The following is a 21,478-nucleotide window of genomic DNA, read 5'->3' as shown; positions in this document are numbered from 1 at the left end:
CACAAATAAAGAAATTGTTAAAAATATGAATAAAAAGGAAGTAAATCCCGCAACAGTGCAATCTGTGTGCACCAGGGAAGTGGTAGTGCTAATAGGTAGTGCTAATTTTACATACAATACACTACGAACATGACATGAATACGACATAGCGGCCAACTTGATATAAGTGCACCATAGTTTGAAATCAAGGATTTCAAGTTTGTTGATTGTGTGTGTCCAGTGACAGCTCAGCACAGCTTACACACATTTTTAAACAGGCTACAAATGCACTCTTCATAAGATCTAACAACAACATTCACCAAAATTTGTGAGGTTTGTGAAACTAAATGTTTATTAGATATTTGTTTGAATTATATAAATGCATTCTCGCTGAATGCTGGTGGTAGATAAAGTTGTATAACAATAGTTTTTCGCATAATAATTCATTAGACAACTGTTAAACAGAGACAGTAAGCTAATGGGAGCTCAGATGCTCCAGCGCTGACGTTCTCAGTGTTTTTTTTAAATAAAAGTCCTGCTTTTGACACATCAAGCCAAACAGAAAAACGTATTGGCCGATAACACTGGTCTGCAGCCAAAATGCTTCTGAAATAAGTGTAGGCAAACTTTACTAATTCTGGGTCACTGAGCATGAAAATAGTACTCAAAATTGTTGATTGGCTCTATTTTTTAAGCTATGCTATTGGGTCAGTATAGGACCTTTGACATGGGAATGGCGTGAGAATAAGTGAGTAATAAAGGGAGGGGATCTCAATTTAAACCAGAAATGACTTAAATACATTAATGAATGGGTTTGGACCAAGACAATGAATGTTGCAATCTGATGCTGGTAATGCGTCATACATGATATTAATTGCATCATATTATTTCTAGAAGTCATGCATGATACAATCATAACAAAATTGCCCTACGTCAGCTCTAGAAATCATACAGCAGGGGTGCAAAACTCAATTCCTGGACGGCCACAGCCCTGTAGAGTTTATTTCCAACCCTGCTCCAACACACACACCTGAAAGACTTGATGAGCTGGATCAGGTGTGTATAATTAGGGTTGAAGCTAAACTCTGCAGGGCTGTGGCCCTCCAGGAACTGAGTTTGACACCCCGTCATACAGTGTCATGCTCTCTTACTTGTTCGATTTTGCAAAGGGACAAATTTCTGTTTTGCCAAAGTGAACAGAAATGCCTCGTACTTGTGTGAACAGTGCAGATAACTTCAAATGGAGCAAATCATTGCTGGACAGTGACAAGAGATGCTCCATTTACAAGCCGAGAAGCAATGAGTAGACACTGAATAGGACTAAACTATGTACATAATAGCTTTTTACATTTTGTTTCATATAAAATTGTATTTATATAACCCTTTCTAAGCAGGACAGGTGAAAGGTACACAATATACATAGAATATGTAAATATATTGGAAACAGTAGCCAATCAGTTGTTTTAATTGTCATATTTGAATTCAGCACATCAAAATACATAATAAATAGCACATTTTGGGCCAGATTTATTAACAGCTTGTGCCAGCACAAACTCTCTTTTGGCATTAAAAAATTACAGTCAAGATTTACTAAAGACACGCAGAGAAAGATTTGGACATTGTTATTTTTGCGGCTGACCTTATTGCATACGCACTTGTAGGAGTTTCCCTTTCAGACTCAAAAGTTATGGGAGGAGAGTTTTTAAATAAAAAATTTATATAAAATTTAAATGAGTAAATCTGGCCCTTTATCTCTGAGGCAGACGACTTCTAAAAATATATTGGTCGACCACTATAAACTATAGGCCTATATTCATATTTTTTCATACACCTACATGTAGAAATACTGCATGGAGACAATGCGTTTAATTTTCTTCAGGAAAGAAAAAACGAAACATTTCAAAACAAAACCAAAATAATTTGATAATATCAAAAGGACATTTCAATGTAAGATTTGCAGCTCAAAGGATTGATTAAGGCCCTGTTTACCCTATTGCGTTTACGTTTTAACACGGCGTTATAAACTGAAAACGATCCTCGTCCATACTGGCGTTTCCACTGCGTTTCAGAAAAGATCTCCGTCCACACTACACGACCGAAAACGCATGTCACATGACCATTCATACACACTGGGCATGTGTGTAGTGTAACGATTGCTCTAATAATAGCTTGCCTCTTGCGCATGTAGGCAGCTGCAGTATTATAAAATGCAGAGTTTAACTGCACAATGGCTGCTATAAAGGACAGCAAAGTCAGCAAAGCTCCATGTTATTGTGTTTACACGGTTGTCGAAGCTGGTCTGTTACAGAGAGAGTCTACTCTGGTCTGTTATTATTGTCGGGTTAGTAGAAAAAGAAAAAGCAGATACTTTTGGGTGTGTAGCAGAAGAGTAGACAAGCTTTGGGACATACTATCACGTCATACAACTGCGTCTTTAACAGTTGCTCTCTGTCGCATCCTGTCACCGTAAACTGGCCTGTCAATCATCTTGTCACAGTTAAAATCCTCCACATTTCATTTCATTTCATTTCCTACCGTATCGGAGAGAAACGCAGAAGCATGTTGATCTGCAGTCGCAGGTCTTTCACGCGGAGACTCACCTCATATTAATGCATAATGATGCATTTAAAAGTTAAAGGGATATTTTACCACTGGAAAGATGAATGTGTATTTAAATTGGGTCATTTATGTAGTAGAAATGTGAAATTATTTCAGAAGTTGGTGCCCTCTAGACTGAGAAAAGACAGAAAATTTATTTTTGGCTCATGTGGATAAAAGTCCCAGAATGCACTTGCTTCGCTGCCCTACGAGGACACTCCCAAGCCAACATGAGGGAGGGAAGCACAGTCATTCGAAAATACTGCCGGGTTTCTACTGATACAAAGCTTAATGCTAATCGGTAAAAGTATCCCTTTAATGGCCAAACGGATCTTTATAAAAGTCCACATTGTTATTGCAGATGGAATATAACACGAATAACATTAAATAAATATATATTTTTATCAAGTTAAGCTTTAAATCAAACCGTTATCTAAACCTCTGTTGGATTACATTTTTATTAAATGTTTAATTTAGTTAGTATATAAACTGAGAAAGTGATTACTGAGTTTACAGCAAGATATTCCTGCCCGACCTGGTTTTCGTTTGTTCTCTAAATGAGTCAATTCCTGAGACTCTCACCCTCACCCTTTGCCCTTATGCATTTCCTGCCCAGTAAGCTCAATGTACAGCTGTGCTTTTGTCTCTGTGATCATGTGAAGATATGGGTGATACCGTCAGGCTGATTGGATCATTTGAGTGGTTATGCTGATTGGATTGAGACTGCCGGTCTGGGGGGGGGTTCCTTAACCTGTATACTCATTTACATGCTTTGTTCAGAGTCTCCACCTCTATGTAATCCCTCCCCCTTGGAATGTATATAACTACAATGCATACTGTATTAGAGTTAGATCATGTTGGAAGTTTCTACAGCCGCGTACAGAGGAGTTCTCAATAAAGAATAACTTCTGTTGAACGCGATCCCGACTGTCTCACTGGTCTCTGCTTCGAACAAAGAAAACTTTACAACAGATGGTGCCGTGAGCCGGATGGAGAAAAAGGAAACTCAAAGAACTGAATCTTGAAACTTCAAGCTTTCCAGCTTCCTCCAGATTGAAAACTTCAAGCTCAAAGATCTCATCAAAGCTGACTGAGTCCCAGACTGAATCTTGAAACTTCAAGCTCAAAGATCTCAACAAAGCTGACTGAGTTCCAGACGAATGTTTTCTGTACAACCAAAGACTCGGTGAGTTTCAATCCATTCAAAGAACCAATGCAGACCAGTACAAATGTTTTCCTCTGCGCCGTTCAGAGAAGTAGTTAACAAACAGCTGTAGAGTTTGGTTAACTAAAGATGAGCCTCTAAAAAAGTTTTTCTTTTAGAGATGAAATTTACCCCCTGTTGTTGGCAGGGAAGATTAACAGTTACATGTTAATATTGTGTGTATGCTCTTGCTAGAGAAGACCTATCTGTAAGCTAGAGAATTAGCTTTAGAATTAGATTTAGCCTCATGTGCTAATAAGATTGTACCCTCTGTTTGCAAGACAGTAGAGAGAAGTTTTTTTTTTAGTGTTTTGTTTGTGGTAACAGAAATTCACAAAATGTTTAGGAAAAGTACTAGACAGATTACACCTTTTTGGACAGATAGTGAATTTAAGTCTTTGTTATCAGAGCACATGGACTCAATCGTGACTGAGGAAGTCAGATTGAATTTAACAAAGAAATTTAGCATTGATCCAGGCAAAGTTTGGTCAATCGAAGATTGTAAAAAGGTACTAGGAGAAAGTATTCGCAAGAACAGTGTCAAAGGCATTATCTTCTGTCACAGAGAATTCGGTTTAACCCTAGCTACAGAACAGTCTAAGCGCAACTCTGAGCTAGAGAAACAGATCAAAGAGCTCCATGCTAGAATATCTTCGTTGACTAAGAAAGTAAACTGCAACAAAGATGCAGAAAAAACTGATGTGGAAGAAGTTAGTCAGCCTGATAACAATTATCCTGACTTAAAAGCTTTCGTTGAAACAAATGTAGCCATCCAATCAGTAACTGATCAGCCTGTAGATTCAGTGCAGGTTTGTGGGGCTAGGAGAAGATCTCAGGGAACTGAAAGTGTTACTCCGAACTCTTCTGTTGTCCAAATACAAACGGTTGCCAAAACATCTTTAGGTCCTAAGGATATAGATAGACTCTCCCAGAGTTTACCCTCAGCACGTACAAATTTTTCTGAATTTAGAAGAGCATTGTTCAGCAAAATGCATCTTTACGACATGTCGTTGCCGGAAGTCACACAGCTGATGTCACAAATTCTAACTGAATCTGAATTCAACAATTTTGAGTCTGCTGTTACTTCCGAACTGCAACATGTCAGTAAAGGCGATTTGAGAGAAGGTGTTTTGAAAATCCTAAAGAATATCTTAGGACCCAAAATCGATTGGTCGAGAGTTACTAGCTGTGTACAAGAGAAAGAAGAAACTGTGAGTGAATATACTGAGAGGTTCTGTCAGGTAGCGGTAACGTACAGTGGAATAGTGGATGATTCCGAAAGTGTGTTAGCTGACAAAGGAGCTCTAATCCGAATTTGGGCAGATGGTCTTGTAGCTGAGTACAGAACAGCCTTGCCATTCCTAGATATTACGTGGGCTAAAAGAACTCTCAGAAGTAACCTAGAAAGTTTAGCTATTTGGGAAAGAAATTCTGATGTCAAAGAGAGAGTAAGAATTGCAGCAGCATCCATTAAGGTCAACTCAGAGAAGCCAAAGAAACGCAAAAGTCCTAGAGAAGCCAGTTGTTCTTACTGTGGCAAGCACGGACATTTTGGAAATGAGTGTAGGAAAAGCAAAAAGAACTTTAAAGATGTAAATAAGGTTACTCAGCTTCTGCTTAGCCTGCTTGATATTCTGAAGCAGCCTCTCCCCTCCTCGTTAAACTCGTGGGGCAACTTGATACGGTGTTAACCATTTAGGCTGTGAGTGCTTAATTTCCCCAGTAACTCACAACAAAGATGAAAGACTTATTTTTGTTTAATAGAACAAAAGGAAAGTGACTGTCACAGCCTTTGTTTGGGGGACATTCAGAAAACTCACAGCCTTAAATGTTATGCCATAGAATATTGCAGTCAGACAACCATCCTCTGTTAATGATGTCTAGTAGGACTGATGTTTCACTGGAGAATGGAAATGTGCCAATTTTCTCACACACTGTACAGTGTGTACACAACACAGGGACAGAATAGGACACGGACAAGTGAGGTGCCCTGGAAAGAACTGACGCAACAGGCGTCGGGGGCCAATCCAGGGTGAAGACAACCTCATAGGCCTTTCCCCATTTAGTCCATCCTTACCTCACTGGTCCATAGGTGTCAAATAAATTAAGAAATAGGGAAAGAATGAAACAACAACAGCAGACTCTGAATACTGCTACAACCCTAGTGTTTGGACAAATACTGCTCTCTGTTTTTCTGTTTTCTGTCTTACAGTGTGCAGATAAAACTTGATGTCTTTTTCGAGATCCATATGCAACGACTGTCTCATCTGCGTATGAAGCCCCAACCTCAAGAAGACAACCAGACCCACTGCTGAACGAACTATCACAAGAGAAAATGAAAAATACACAACGCAGAAAATTCACGGACCCTAATCGCATGTTCGTTTCTGTGTCAACATGCAATTACAGAAAATCAACACAGAACATGTGCGACTTATGGAAGAATGAAGTCCATGCATGAATACTGCTGGTCTGCCGTTTCTTTGTTTTATTGTGTTACAGGTATGTGTGTATGCCATGATGTCTTCACAAGCAGCATCCTGGTATAAAACATCACCTCAGATTTCCATGAACAAACCTCATGAGGGACGAGTCATCAGAGCGACTCTACGTGACAAATGGACTCTACAGGAAACAGACTTCACAGCTATTCAGGCGCCATGGACTTTCAAGACTTCCACTCTTATGCTACATGGTTTTCTGTGTAATCATGTAGTTTATATGACATTTTACACCCTGCGTCGCAGGTGTCAACAGTTATGGTTTTGAGAAGAACTATGACACTCATGTAAATCAAGGACACAACACAGAATAAGTTATACGTGCCTGTAACTTACACAAGTTACAAGAATTAACTTTTAAGTGTATAAATTTGTATTTTTGTGAGAGTTATTAGAACTCTCAAAGGGGGAAGTGTTGGATTACATTTTTATTAAATGTTTAATTTAGTTTTTCCACTGCAATAGTATATAAACTGATTAAGTTTAGTAGACTGATTTCAGGTGATTATTGAGTCTCCAGCAAGAGTCTCCATTCCTGCCAGACCGGTTTTCTCTATTGTGTTTTAAATGAGTCAGATCACTTGATTCTCACCTTTCGGAGCCCAGACGTTGAATCGTTAGGTTGATTGACTTTCACCTTTTGTCTTTAATGGCTATGGGATGGCTCTTGGAATTGGAGTTCCTTGCCAGTATCAGCATGTGAATAGTTATGCTGATTCAATTGGACTCAGAGTAGGGTGTGTTCCTACTTCATTTACATGCTTTGTCCAGAGTCTCCACCTCTATGTAATCCCCCCCCCTTGGAATGTATATAACTACAATGCATACTGTATTAGATTAGATCATGTTGGACGTTTCTACAGCCGCGTACAGAGGAGTTCTCAATAAAGAATAACTTCTGTTGAACGCGATCCCAACTGTCTCACTGGTCTCTGCTTCGAACAAAGAAAACTTTACAACACCTCTCACCGTCGGTCACACATATCCACCATGTTTTGTAGTTTTTTAACACTTTTTACTCGTGTTTGTAGTTCTGAGCTTGATCCTCCTCCGAAGCGCAATGGGTTGTGGGCAATATTAGCTGTTATAGTGAGCACGGATACACACTTCGAAAATCCACCGGAAATAGTAGGCCATCCGGGGACTTCTGGCATATGCTCTGTTCAACAAACTATACTTTGGGACACACTTATTTTAATCTCACATACTATTTAGGATGGATAGTATGGACATTGAGACGCAGGGCATGTTTGTGAAGAAAGATGACAGGTGAGGTGACAGTGAAGTGTTACCTGGTGACCCTGAGGTTCATGAGGCACTGCTGGAGTGTGTCAGCCAGCCGCTGATGCACGAGTGAGTAACGGATAAATGCTCTGCCTTTACCCAGAGATGTCTTCAACTGAGACAGAGAAAGAACAAAAGAACAAAGCATTCACCATCACTCAAGTATCAAGTGGCCCAAAAACATATTTGACATAATTAGAGTGGACTTTTTTACATTTCCTGAAGAAAACATCAGTGATGTTGCCCATACCAAACTCACAATTATGATGCAAGGATGTTCTGAGTGGTTGCCAAGAGTTTGCTACGATGTTTTGGGTGATTTCGAGGTGATTGCTGCTAATATTTAAGGCATTAATTGTTGTTTTTGAATGACAGTATTTTCATCACTTGAACTGATGGATGTTTGTCTTTCTGTGTAGCACTATTAAATATTATAACATGCAACCACACAGACTATAACCAGTAACTTCTTGGACAAAGCTGAATAATTCACCCACTTACTGTTACATCGAATCTGAGTCTGAATATTTAGCTATTCTGCGAACGAAACTAGCTACAACACAAGAGGAAGAAGCTGGTCGACTCTGTGGCTGAGTTCAGTGTTAAGACAATACAGGTGAATCTGATTGAGGACAATATCAGTCAGCAGTTACACGGAAGTGGTACTATTATAAAGAACATGGCATTTGGATCAGCATAACATACGGGCAAACAAAGAAGAACCTAATCAATAGCATCACTAAAATCTTTTATATTTCGATGAGAAAACGGAACTGTACAAAGCCGATAGGAAGGTTTGTTTAAACAAAAGGTGTGTTTCTACAGGTATACTTCTACAACACATAATAATAAAGGCGCATATAAAAAGTGTATATTTTAGATGTTATAAAGTTAATCACTTTTTTGTGTGAACTGAATCAACTGAATCACTTTCAGCTGACTACAAAAAGTCATATGGTGTGACAAATTATTTAGTCTCTCAATTAATTTGAGATTACATTAATTTGTGATTATTTTATTCTAATTATAAATGAGTAATTATTATTTAATAATTAACACATTTTTATATATATAATAATAGTAATAAAAATAAATAAAATTAATAGTAATTATTATTATTATTATTGCTGTTGTTGTCAATAGTGATGTTAATTCAATAATTACAGAATAATAACAGAAATTATATAAAAAAAAATGTAGATGCAATATAGCATATCACGCAGATTAATGCTGCTCAAATGCTTGTCAGAAGTGAATGAGACAGATGTTTACTGTTTACCTCTGGAATTGATTTAACAAAGCGGATTCCATCATTTGCTCCTTTGATTTTGGCCAGGCAGTCGCTGAAATAGTCCCAGTAGTCTTTTCTGGACCCCAGAAATGTTGTTTTCTCCTTCTGGTCAAACTGAGCAAGATAAAAATAGCAAAGCACTTCAGATAAATGACAGAGACACACCTTAAAAACTGACTCAAAGAAGTTTAAATGGAAAAATGTCATCTGAGATCTCATCTAGCTGGAGTAGGGCCTTTGAGTATATCCATATGGGCCGCTTCATACCTGGGATTAAAGGATTAGTTCACTTTAAAATGAAAATTCTGTCATCATATACTCACCCTCATGTTGTTTCAAACCTGTATGAATTTCTTTCTTCTGCTGAACACAAAGGAAAATATTTAGAAGAATGTCAGTAACCAGACAGTTTTTGGGTCCCATTGACTTCCATAGTAGGAAAAAAATATGCTATGGAAGTCAATGGGACCCAAAAACTGTCTGGATACTGACATTCTTCTAAATATTTTCCTTTGTGTTCAGCAGAAGAAAGAAATTCATACAGGTTTGAAACAACATGAGGGTGAGTAAATGATGACAGAATTTTCATTTTAAAGTGAACTAATCCTTTAACATCGGTTGTGGGTGATCAGATCCCAATTGATCAGGAGAAACAATTGCTATATCCACCTGATATTAACATGCATCACCTGTGATCACTGTGTTTGGGTTTAATCAAAGTAAGAGTTAATACAGTCTGTCACTGCATGTTGCTCCCGAAAGTCAGACCTTTGGTGCCAACTTGACTTCAATCTCACTACAAAAGCATAATTTCAGTGCACAATTCTGCAAACTGTAAAAAAATATATTTTTTTTAAATCCACACATACCAGTAAAGTTCTAAACCCTTATTTGAGCACAATGATTGATTGACAGGTGAGTATGTGGTCATTTTTTGTTGATCAGACAAAACTTGAACTGATTTGACCTGAATTTGACCTGATTTGACCTGAATGATGACACCACTGTTTTTTGCAGAGCAAATTTGACAAATTTTGCAACATCGACACTTACTGAATGGAATCAACATTGAACTGACTCATGACTAACGGCACTTTTGTCTTCTGTAAAGGCTGCTTTTAGCTGAATTGTACTTGTTTCATAACTGATGACCTTCACACATTTATGGAACTTAAAGGAACAGTTCATCCAAAAATTAAAATGATCCCATAATTTATTGGTGTTTGCGCCATTATTTAAAGCCCAAAAAAAGACGCTAATTTGCGCTGCTCTTTGAAGATTGCCATCCTAAATCTATATGACTTTCTTCTTTTTTTCCCGGTAAAAATCACAATCATAGTAGTATTAAATAATATCCTGGCTCTTCCCAGCTTTATAATGGCATTGGATAGTTTTTGAAGCTCCAACAAGCGCATCCATCCTTCTTGAAAGTTTTCAATACAACTCCAGTGGGTTAATAAAGGCCTTCTGAAGTGAAGCGATGCGTTACTATAAGATAAATATCCATATTTAAAACTTTATAAACTATAATCACAGGCTTCCGGCAATGGATGCACGCGCGTTCAAGAGAGAGTTGAGTTCCAGTGGAAGGGTGACCTCTGACCTGACGCATGACGTTCATGTGGTTTGGCATTGTTATTTTCCAACATCCAACATTTTTTGATGTTTTTGTACTGTATTGAACTGTCGACCTAAAATATATTTTTGATGAAAAGGATGAGGATGAAAGAGGAACGGAAGGAGATGGCTGGATGACAGGATTTTTTGTTTGTATAAGAAATTAATGTATAAAATCCAAATTTTATTATATACAGATCCTTTCCAAAAAATTTGAATATCATGGAAAAGTTTATTTATTTCCATAATTCCATTCAAAACGTTAAACTTCCATAGATTATAGATTCAGGGCTCACAACTTAAACGATTTCAAGTATTTAGTTGTTTATTTGTACATAATTTGGGCTTCCAGCTCATAAAACCCACAAAAACAGGATTTCAAAAAATTTGAATATTATATGAAATCACACAGTAATTACACAGTGATACCATGGTCATTGAACCAGGTTTTGGTTCTTTTGGCAGTGTGGGCAGGTGCAAATCCCGCTGGAAAATGAAGGAAGCATGAAGTGCTCTGAAAATGTCCTGGTAGACGGCTGCGTTGAGTGGACAGCACAGTGGACCAACACCAGCCGATGACATGGCTCCCCAAACCAACACACACTGTGGAAACTTCACACTGGACTTCAAGCATCTTGGATTGTGTGCCTCTCCATTCTTCCTCCAGACTCTGGGACCTTGGTTTCCAAATGAGATGCAAAATTTGCTCTCATCAGAAAAGAGGACTTTGGTCCACTGTGCTTTATTAAATCCAGAGTCAACGCAGCCGTCTACCAGGACATTTTCAAAACACTTCATGCTTCCTTCATTTTCCAGCAGGATTTGCACCTGCCCATGCTGCCAAAAGAACCAAAACCTGGTTCAATGACCATGGTATCACTGTGTAATTACTGTGTGATTTCAAGTAATATTCTAATTTTTTGAAATCCTGTTTTCGTGGGTTTTATGAGCTGGAAGCCCAAATTATGTACAAATAAACAACTAAATACTTGAAATCGTTTAAGTTGTGAGCCCTGAATCTATAATCTATGGAAGTTTAACGTTTTGAATGGAATTATGGAAATAAATAAACTTTTCCATGATATTCTAATTTTTTGGAAAGGGTCTGTGTATATATATATAGCTGTGACGTAGTTAATCTGGTTTATTTATTTAATATTTTTGGAAATCCAAATTTTATTTTATATATATATATATATATATATATATATATATATATATATATATATATATATATATATATATATAGACTTGACTTGATCAAGAGGATGCATGAGAATTTAGACAACAAAGGCCAGATTTAAGCCAAATAAGCAAATGGTTTTAAGACATGCTTTTTTTGGCCAGTAAATAATGGTGTAGATACCAGTAAACTGACGAGCGCAAACCTTAGTAAATCAACTTTCAGGATTCATTTAAATACTCTCCTTCCATGAATTCTGCATCTGAAAGGGAAACTCCTACAAATGAATATAAAATATGGTCAGCAAAAATAACTGTCCACACTGTGTTCACTGTTCACTGTGTGTCTTTAGTAAATCCTGACAGTTTCTTAACAACAAAAGAGTGTTTGCGCTGGCGCAAGCTGTTCGTAAATCTGGCCCCAAACGCAATGTGGCCCTATACGGACTACTTGGAGCGATCGGTTAGGGAGCTCGTTTACACTTGTTTGCTGCGTCTATATGTCTCTGACCTGAAGCAGGTACTCCAGTTTGTAGGAAAACTTGTGCAGGTTGGAGCTGTCATCTGTAATGGGCTCGCCATTCTCTTTATACTCCTTTGCCAGTTCTGACACAGCATCTATAAGAAAAGACCATTTAACAAGTATGACCACCAAAATTACATAAAGAAATTTTAAAACAATTACAGAGCAATACACTGTAGTTAACAATGATCACAAACAACAAAACCCCCATTTTATAGTAATTTTACAAAGGTTGAAGAAGAGTTTTTTTCTCCTTCTTAAGTCCCTTTTGGTTATAATTACTCCACGCGCCTTTCATCCACCTCAGGAACTGAAACGGCACACATGAGGGATGAACTCTGATACGCAGGTCTCTCTCGTTTTGCATTTCTCTGCCCGTGTTGAAAGCCAGCGCCCTGTAAATGGCAATTGCACGTGCTCCACCATGGACCACCGCTTTACTCTCTAAACAATAGCTCTGCCTCTTTCATGAAGGCAAACACACATCCGTACCGTGCAGATCTCTGATAATCCTTTGGATCTGACCCTCCCCGACTGCAGCACCAGCGGCCATGGTCTGACTCTGACTAGCTTCCTGACAACGGGTTCAAGAGGTCATCTGTAGTCTGCTGAGTAAAAGAGTCACAGTGACAAAGGATAACTAGCATTTGACATGTACGTTATATTTATTTAAGCATGATATATCAGCCATATCAGTGGTGTTTGCGAAGTCAAGCATCACTACTAGTGCTCATACTGGCCAAAGCTGTAGAATACACATAATTATTGTTAATGCCAAAATTCCTCTTATTAAAATTAAGAAATGTACAATATCGTGAAGAGTGATAGCAATAAAAAGGTGTGTGTCTACAGGTATGCTTCTACAACACATAATAAAAAAGGCACAGTTAACCAATGACATTGACATTTACCACTTAAAACAAAAACATTTTTATGCATATGCAACTAAAAGTGTGTATTTTAGATGTTATAAAGTTAATCACCTTTTTTGTGTGAACTGAATCAACTGAATCACTTTCAGTTGACTACAAAAAGTAATATGGTGTGACAAATTATTTATTAAAAGTACAAATATTTAATGTAGTCTCTCAATTCATTTGAGATTACATTAATTTGAGATTATTTTATTCTAATTATAAATGAGTAATTATTAAATGTACAATATCGTGAAGAGTCAAGAACTTTACTATAAACGCTTAGGCTAAATACAGAGGCATCTATCAGCTCTCCTGAATATAAAGTACTGTATATGGTAAACTTTAACGATATAAAATATAAAAAAGGTCAAGTTTGTCATACAAAGCTTTTCAATAAAGGAACTACTACAAGCTAGTAAGAACAGCTTAAACCAACTTCTCTAATCTATATATTAACAGCTGATTAAACAGTAATTTGGTTGAAGATTCTGAGAAACAAAATAATAAGAATAACAGCAATTACCAAACTTTCCATGCATTTATAATTAGACAGCGTGTGTGTGTGTGTGGTTGTATACTACAGTATATGACAACCCAGAATTATAAATATCAAGTTATCATCACACAAGACATTTAATCCCTCCGAGTGGATTAGATAAAAGACCTTCGAGAGGAACAATAACATGTAAGTTAACGTTAAGCCTATATTTACTATACACTACAGCATTGTGCGATTATACAATAACAACAACACTAGAAACTGCTTTTGGAATGTAAATAAGCATCAGTGTTCGCGTTCTTTCACACGTTCCTTTAACTTAAACTGTATTGTTTTAATTCAAATCAAAGAGTTCTTTGGAACAGCGTCTGTTGTTGCCATAGAAACTAGACATATAAAAGAAGAACTAACAGAAGTTTCAATAGTTCAGTCAACAATTCCAAGGCGTCAACAGCCAGTCACGCGCAGTAGCCTATAATGTCAGAACATTTATTCCGAATAAAGGCTGCTTCAGACTGAAGTCAACCTGTATGTGTTACAGCTGGAAGTTTGGTAAATCTGTGATGAAAGTCTTGAAAGTGATAAAAGAAGCTGACATACTTTGACTTTTGTGAGAATCCGGGAAGATCATTTCACTTGTTGTTATTATAATACAACCTTGCTAGTATTTTGATTGACAGAACTTTCCGCCACTGAGGACGGGATTCAGAGCCAAGGTCATTTTTTATTGGACCACCGACTATAGCCCCGCCCACAGGTTTGGTTACGCGAAAAAGAGCTGTTCGTCGTAGAAATGTGCTTTTTAAAACTAAAACTAAAAACAGATTAATTATAATATGTTTAAACAAGCACATTTCCACAACGAACAACTCTCTCTCAACATCTCTCTCTCTCTCTCTCTCTCTCTCTCTCTCTCTCTCTCTCTATATATATATATATAGTCTAGTCAGTGGTCCAAGTTTGGTTAGCGAAAAAGAGCTGTTCGTCTTAGAAATGTGCTTTTTAAAACTAAAAACAGGTTAATTATAATATATATAAACATATTAATTATTATATATAATTTATCTGTTTTTGATCTGACGAACAGCTCTCTCTCTCTTGAGTGACTATTTAAGTGAAAACAAATTCTATAGGCTACTATTTGAGTACTAGTATAGGCCTACTATTAGAAAGAGGAAGAGTCTCCCCATCCGGTTACCTATAAATTCAGAAAAGTTCACACCTTTTCAACATTTGATCTGCTCAGCTGTCTTGACAATATACTCAACACAAAAAATAAAGGGGGCAATGCTTTTATTTCCTATCAAATAAGTTTGATTCCATTTAGTTAGAGAAGAGACAGTGGAAAGAGCAGGTAAGGACTAAATGTCAGGCTGTATTTAGTATTTTCTCACTGGAATAAATATAGCTAAATTGATTCATATGATTTTCTTCTGTTCTTTTGTCCTAATGAAAAGACACTAATGTTTGAGTGTATTTTCCACAGAAAACAGTAAAGAACTGAACCTGGACAAATCTAATCTGACTGAAGTAGTTTGTGATGTTGCAGAACAACATGACTGAAGAGGAAACATTGTATCCTGACTACTATGATAGTGACTATGAAGACGAGATGTGTCACAAAGATGAAGTGGTGAAAGTTGGATCCATTCTCATTCCGCTCTTCTTCTCATTAGTGGTTGTGTTAAGCTGCATTGGTAACATCCTTGTTCTGGTCATTCTGGCACTTTATGAGAGTCTCAAATCCCTGACCAACGTGTTCATCCTCAATTTGGCTCTGTCAGATCTGCTGTTCACTTTTGGACTTCCATTCTGGGCCTCGTACTTCATCTGGGGTTGGACATTTGGAGATATTGGCTGTAAAGCGGTGAAGTTTCTGTTTTATGTTGGCTTTTACAGCAGCGTGTTGTTCTTAACTCTCATGACCATTCAGCGTTACATGGCAGTGGTTCATCCTCTGTCTGACTGGGAGAAATGCAGAGGCTTTTCAGTCGCTCCCTTTATCGTTTGGATCCTGAGCGGAACGGTTTCACTGCTCGGATCATGTAATAGCAAAGTTATACCACATTTAAATAGTACATACTGTGAATATGACAGTGTTGAAATGAAATCTGGAATTGCTTATTTTCAAAATGCTTTTTTCTTCTTTGCATTTCTTATCATGGGTTTTTGCTATGGCAGAATGCTTCAAACAATTACAAAATCACGGACCAATAAGAGACACAAGACCGTTAGACTAATATTCTGCATTGCACTGGTGTTTTTTATTGGTTGGGCTCCATATAACATTGTTATGTTCTTAAAATCTTTGACCGATCATAAAATCCATCCATTTACAGTCTGTGCAGTAAGCATTGGACTCGACTATGCATATTATGCTAGCAGAATGTTAGCTTTTACACACTGTTGCTTGAACCCTGTGTTTTATGTTTTTATTGGCGTAAAGTTCAGGAATCATCTAAAACTGATTCTGCAGAAGATCTTTAAAAAAAAAAAAAAACTCAATTTCAGTCAAACCAGATTGGCAAAAAATATATCGCAGGGTTCAATGTACTAAGAGAAAACACAAGTACTTTTAGCGAATGCTCTGAACCAACAATGAATTCTAAGATGATGTGAATGTGTGAATGATGTACATGCACTCTTAAAAATAAAGGTTCCAACACAGATGCCATAGAAGAACCATTTTTGGTTCCCCAAAATACCTTTCTGTGATCAGTCAGTACTTACAAGAACCTTTTTCTCTTAGTGTGAAGAATGTTTTAGTAACCTAAAGAACCCTTTTCCATTATAAAGGAAAGGTTCCATTGATGTTAAAGGTTCTTAATGGAACCGATAAAAAAATAATAATAATTTTAAGAGTGTAAAGATTCATTGCACAGCTACGGCCAACATCATTACAATTGTTTAATATGCACGATTAAAATTCAAAAAATGAATTAAATGTTGCCACTTGGCAGGAAAATTCCTCTCTCTATCAAGCAGCAAAAGCCTTCAGTTTTGAGAAAATCATGTTTTAAATTCTATGTTCTTCCTTTTTGTGGTTGAAGTTTTCATTTCATTCAAGCTCATATAAAAATATAACTTGAAGTATGTAATGGAAGAACCAATGACAAATGTTACATTTTCCTTCAAGTGTCGTCATTAAAGCAGAAATTATTTTCATATGAAATTAAATTATATCTATATACCTTTTATTTACTGTAAGTGTTTACATATTTTTTTTTTACTGTATTTGTGTTTACATTACATTATTTCATGTTTTTGTTTTATGGTATAAATTAAATGAATAATGTACAGTAAAAGTACAGAATGAGCACGTCACACAATACAAAGGTACACCAGCAAGCAGTGGCGGAGCTAGGGGGTGGCCAGGGGTGGCCATGGCCACCCTTGGTCTAAGCTTGGCCACCCCTCTCACAACTGCTGTTTCTGTCTCTTTTTTTATTGACAAAAATCGCGTTTTTTAAAACGCTGAACCGTCTCTTTAAGACCACAAAAAACGTGTGACTTTTCAGACGCACACTCCAACTTCACCTCAGCGCCAGGCGCAAGTCAAACGAGTGCGGAAATGTGCAAGTGCTGAATGAGCTTCAGCAGAACATCAGACAGTGATATGCACATAGTAAATATAGAGTCAATCTCAACTGGTGGGTTGCAAGACCGTTTTGAGGAAGTCGAATAGTGTGCAGTCTTCTCTTTTTTTCTGATGCTACTTTTATTTTAGAAAATGTGTGTGAAAGCTTGTGACACTTCTGTCAGATGCTGAGAAAAGCGCGTTGTCCTTATTCAGTTGGCTATCTTCGGTAAGATGAGATGTTGTCAGGCCAAATGTCAGTAAAACTAACTAACTTTCCTGTCATACGGCTGACAGCCGTTGTACTGTGCTTGCGGTACGCACATCACGCGCAAATGCGGCGTGCTGTAGCCGTAGTTGTCGTCAATTAACTCATGAATCAAAAAGGCGATTAAAGCTGTCAAAACTGCATGCATGTATTTGTTATACATGTGTCACATGTGTCTGGATTAAAATATTCTGCTATGTGAGATCACAATATAAGGCACAAATGGATATGTAATGTTTTAATGTCCAAATAAATGTGAGCACTGTGCATTTGTACTAGAAGATAGGCATTCATTTTGCGTTAATTTGTAGCCTAAAGGACAAACAAAAATGGATAATTTTTAAATCCATAAAATAACTTAATTTTACATTCTGGCAACATTACATTATGAAAAACATAACATTTTACATTATGTGCTGTTGACTTCCGCCTTGTTCACATTCTTGCACATGGGGATTCAAAAGAGAACTTTTGTTTTCCTTTTTAATTTAGGTATGATAGAACTGTTGCAATAATTTATTTTGACAACTAATATAGAAAGTTACACTTTTTTTTTGACAAACTCAGAATTGGTTGAAGAGTTCATTGATTATATAAAACGCATTGAAGGTTCAATAATCTTTGGACTACAGTATTTATCTGCATGTTATCTCATCCATGAAGATGCAACAATGTAGAACAAGCTATTAGAGATTTTGAGAACCAGAACCAAGCTGAGCAAGTTGAACTTTAGCTATAGTGTGTGCCCTTTTATTACTATTTAATTAATTTTAATATGAGGTGGTGGGTAATAATAAAAAATATATAAAATTCACTCAGTATTCCATGATTCCTAATTCACTACTATCTCAATTACAATTAAGTACAAATTAACTTTATTCAGTTGTGTAGGCACTAAAACAGTCCAATACATTATAGTCAAATTATTTTTTATGATAAAATAATTAAGATTTCTGTGCCACCCCAGACTGGTTGCTGTTGCTGGCCCTTGCATGGCCACCCCTATGAAAAAATCCTGGCTCCGCCACTGTATATTCATATTCATCATTCAAAAAGAGAAACCGACGCTGCCGGCTGCAGATAACAGTTAAGTTACACAAACTGTAAACAAAGCAGTGCGTGCTTACCGTTTTGAATATCAATCCTGCTAAACACTTTCTTTATTCCACTCCGCTCATGTTAATATTGAAATATTCGCCAAGGAACACTCAGGTAACATGACGTAACATTAGAACAGCCTTCTATCTGTGTCGTTTTGACTTCTTTGCTCGCTGTTTTGCTATTATTATCGTGCACTGACTTGTTCACTAACCAGATAATTATTTTATAATAATTTATATAATTATTATAATTGTCCATGGATGACAAGAGGAAGTAAAGAAAAGGTGGAGCTGAAAGGTTACGTGTTAAAAAAAGCATTAGAGGTAGATGCTGTGAAATGCTTCAAATTAACATATTATAGGCCTACATTTGGCGCGAAGAGTAGTTCAGCAGGCTCTGACAGCTCTAGCTCCCCCTGACTAGCTGATATTCTGTCTTGATAGTTTTATATTGTTGTGTGTCTTAATGTTCTTCTGTTTGTTTCCCTTTGTTTTACAAATGTGACCTAATATATGTTGTTACTTAAAATTAATGTTTAAATAGCATTTATTTTTGTATTGTGTTATATTGTTATGCCATAAGTGGTGTTAAAAATTATTCTGCACATTATTATGCCAATGTGTTATGATGTGGGATGTGGTGGGCTGCTGCGGGCCAGAAAGTCCAGGGCCACTTTTTGGTCCCAGTCTGCCCCTGTCTTTATTTACAAACTTGGACACCACACGCGGCTATTGACTGACGAACAGGTAATAACTTACTTGCATTTTTCATTCATTAATGTCTCGCGGTCTTGCTGTTTTTCCCCCCGTTTTTTTTTTTTTTTTTGAACAATTAAATTTTGGGCTAAAACTGTGTTGTAACGCAAGCGTTACTGAACATGTACCGAGTAAAATATTACTGAAAATTGATTAGTAATGTCTTACACTACTGCGTTACAGCAAAAAGTAACATGTTACTGTAATGCACAGAGGCGGACAGAGTAGCCTACACACCCAGCCAGCAATGACATGTGGGGCCCAGATGAGGGCTTCATGGGCGGCAAATGTGGGCCCCATTATGGGCTTGCACCCGGGATCCACATTGGGGCAAGCCGTGGAAGCCCAGACATACTAAAAGTGGGACCTGTAAGGGTACTGCATGGGTCTTAATTGGGCAATTCATGTCAGACCCATTTGGGCCCCACCTGCCCAAATGGGTCTAAAGTGGGCTTGCACCCGGGATCCAACCATGGCTACCCAGATGGGCTTTAAATGGGCTCTGTAAGAGTCTTATGTGGGTCCTAACTGGGCAATTCATGCCAGACCCATTGGGGCCCCACCTACCCAAAGGGGTTTAAAGTGGGTTTGCACCCAGGATCCAGCCGTGGATGCCCAGATGGGCTTTAAAAGGGATCTATAAGGGTGTTATGTGGGATCTTAACCGGGCAATTCATGACAGACCCATTTGGGCCCCACCTGCTTAAAGGACGTTTAAAATGGGCTTGCACCCGGGATCCACACGGGGGCCAGCCGTGGATGCCCAGATGGGTTTTAAGTGGGACCTGTAATGGTCTTATGTGGGTCTTAACTGGGTAATTCATGTCAGACCCATTTGGGCCCCACCTGCCTAAATGGGTTTAAAGTGGGCTTGCACCAAGATTCAACCGTGAATGCCCCTATGTGCTTAAAGTGGGCTCTGTAAGGATCTTATGTGGGTCCTAACTGGGCAATTCATGCAAGGCCTATCTAAGCCCAACCATGCCAAGTGGTTTAAGGAAACAATCTAAGAAAAACTAAAAATGAGGAATGAATATAAGTCCAAGATAAATACAAGACACTTGACGCTTTGAACTGCAAGAAATATATTGTTAAATTGAACAACAAAAATGATCTTTAAAAAACAATTTAAATGTCACAATGTAACAGGTACCGTAGCAACGGCACCGTGGATAACAGATTAATTCCTGTAAAACAGGAGAGAAACGAGGAGACAGTGTTATCAGTTTCGAGCTCTCTGCAGTAATTTATTTTCTGAATTTTCTTCAGCAATCACATCTCTATTGTTAAGTATCATTGTATGTTTCACATATTATATGTTCAGTGTCTTTTTAACATTACAATGAATTTTCAGTGTCCATGTCAATGCAAAATCCATATTAAAATAAACCTCTTTCCACCAAATGCATGTTCACTTACTCTTCATGCATGTATTTTATACTATTTATCAAAATGAAATGTAAAGACAATGGTAATATTCACCAGCTTTTTTTTAGATACTTAGAATCTTCCATTCACAGTATTTTATCAGTATCATGTTAATACAGTACTGCAAAATCATGCTCAGAACTCATAAAGTGATTAAAGTGTAACTTTTAACCTCGTTTTAAACTGTAAACATTTTTGTATAAACTCATTGAGCAAAAAAACATTTCCAACAGATGGTGGGAATAAACATGAGCTAATACAGTGAGCTAAACATATCTGTTAACATTACAAGCTCAAAAAAATATCTTCATGTACATACATATACACGAGGAAAGTGTGTGTTGAGCTGACTTGCTCTCTAGTAATGTCTCTCGACCGTTACTCTGTTGGACTTTGCCCTCTCGTTTCAACTCATTTCAAACTAAATCAAAAACAGACCCTAACGAAACTCATTTCACTAAAAACAGTTCACTCATATCTCACATACATTTCAGCATAGACAAATGCTACTTCTGAGGTGTTTTTATACAATTACCCACCTGTAAAACAGGAGAGAAACGAGGAGAAAGTGTTATCAGTTTCGAGCTCTCTGCAGTAATGAAAAACCCGCGCAACTCACGCAGCTACAGTAACTCGTCACTCTACACTGCCCCTACTGGCCTGGAGCAAACACTACACAATTCACTTTAAGTCAGGAAAATTCACATTAAAAATAAAACAATTGGGATAAGTTACTTGTTTAAAAAAAAACAAA

The 21,478-nt window shown here is 37.4% G+C and overlaps 2 protein-coding genes across 4 annotated transcripts in view; one reads left to right on the top strand and one right to left on the bottom strand.

Moving 5' to 3' along the window:
* The window catches only part of fyco1a (FYVE and coiled-coil domain autophagy adaptor 1a), a 40,764-nt gene extending 26,482 nt beyond the window's left edge, over nt 1-14,282 (bottom strand). The window contains exons 1-5 of one of the 2 annotated variants that reach the window (XM_084099078.1): nt 14,196-14,282; nt 12,672-12,787; nt 12,168-12,274; nt 8,846-8,971; nt 7,575-7,681 (exon numbers count right to left, since the gene is read on the bottom strand). In XM_084099078.1, the coding sequence (XP_083955204.1) occupies nt 7,575-7,681; nt 8,846-8,971; nt 12,168-12,274; nt 12,672-12,732 (401 nt within the window). In that variant the 5' untranslated portion in view covers nt 12,733-12,787; nt 14,196-14,282. The remainder of the gene's footprint in view (nt 1-7,574; nt 7,682-8,845; nt 8,972-12,167; nt 12,275-12,671; nt 12,788-14,195) is intronic. The other variant, XM_084099079.1, reaches the window with a different exon arrangement.
* On the top strand, nt 13,752-17,713 carry LOC311073365 (chemokine XC receptor 1-like). 2 transcript variants are annotated; one of them, XM_084099081.1, is made up of 2 exons: nt 13,752-13,781; nt 15,082-17,713. In XM_084099081.1, exon 2 carries the CDS (start codon nt 15,136-15,138, stop codon nt 16,150-16,152), a length of 1,017 nt encoding a protein of 338 aa, XP_083955207.1. In that variant the 5' UTR covers nt 13,752-13,781; nt 15,082-15,135; the 3' UTR covers nt 16,153-17,713. The 2 variants fall into 2 exon arrangements, with proteins under 2 accessions (XP_083955207.1, XP_083955206.1); XM_084099080.1 differs by lacking the exon at nt 13,752-13,781 and adding an exon at nt 14,836-14,949.
* The last annotated feature ends 3,765 nt before the right edge of the window (nt 17,714-21,478 follow it).

Source organism: Abramis brama, assembly GCF_963993115.1.
Source record: "Abramis brama genome assembly, chromosome: 22".
Lineage (NCBI taxonomy): Eukaryota > Metazoa > Chordata > Actinopteri > Cypriniformes > Leuciscidae > Abramis > Abramis brama.
The sequence above is the reverse complement of the archived record's forward strand: the minus strand, read 5'-3'. Positions and strand labels throughout refer to the sequence as shown.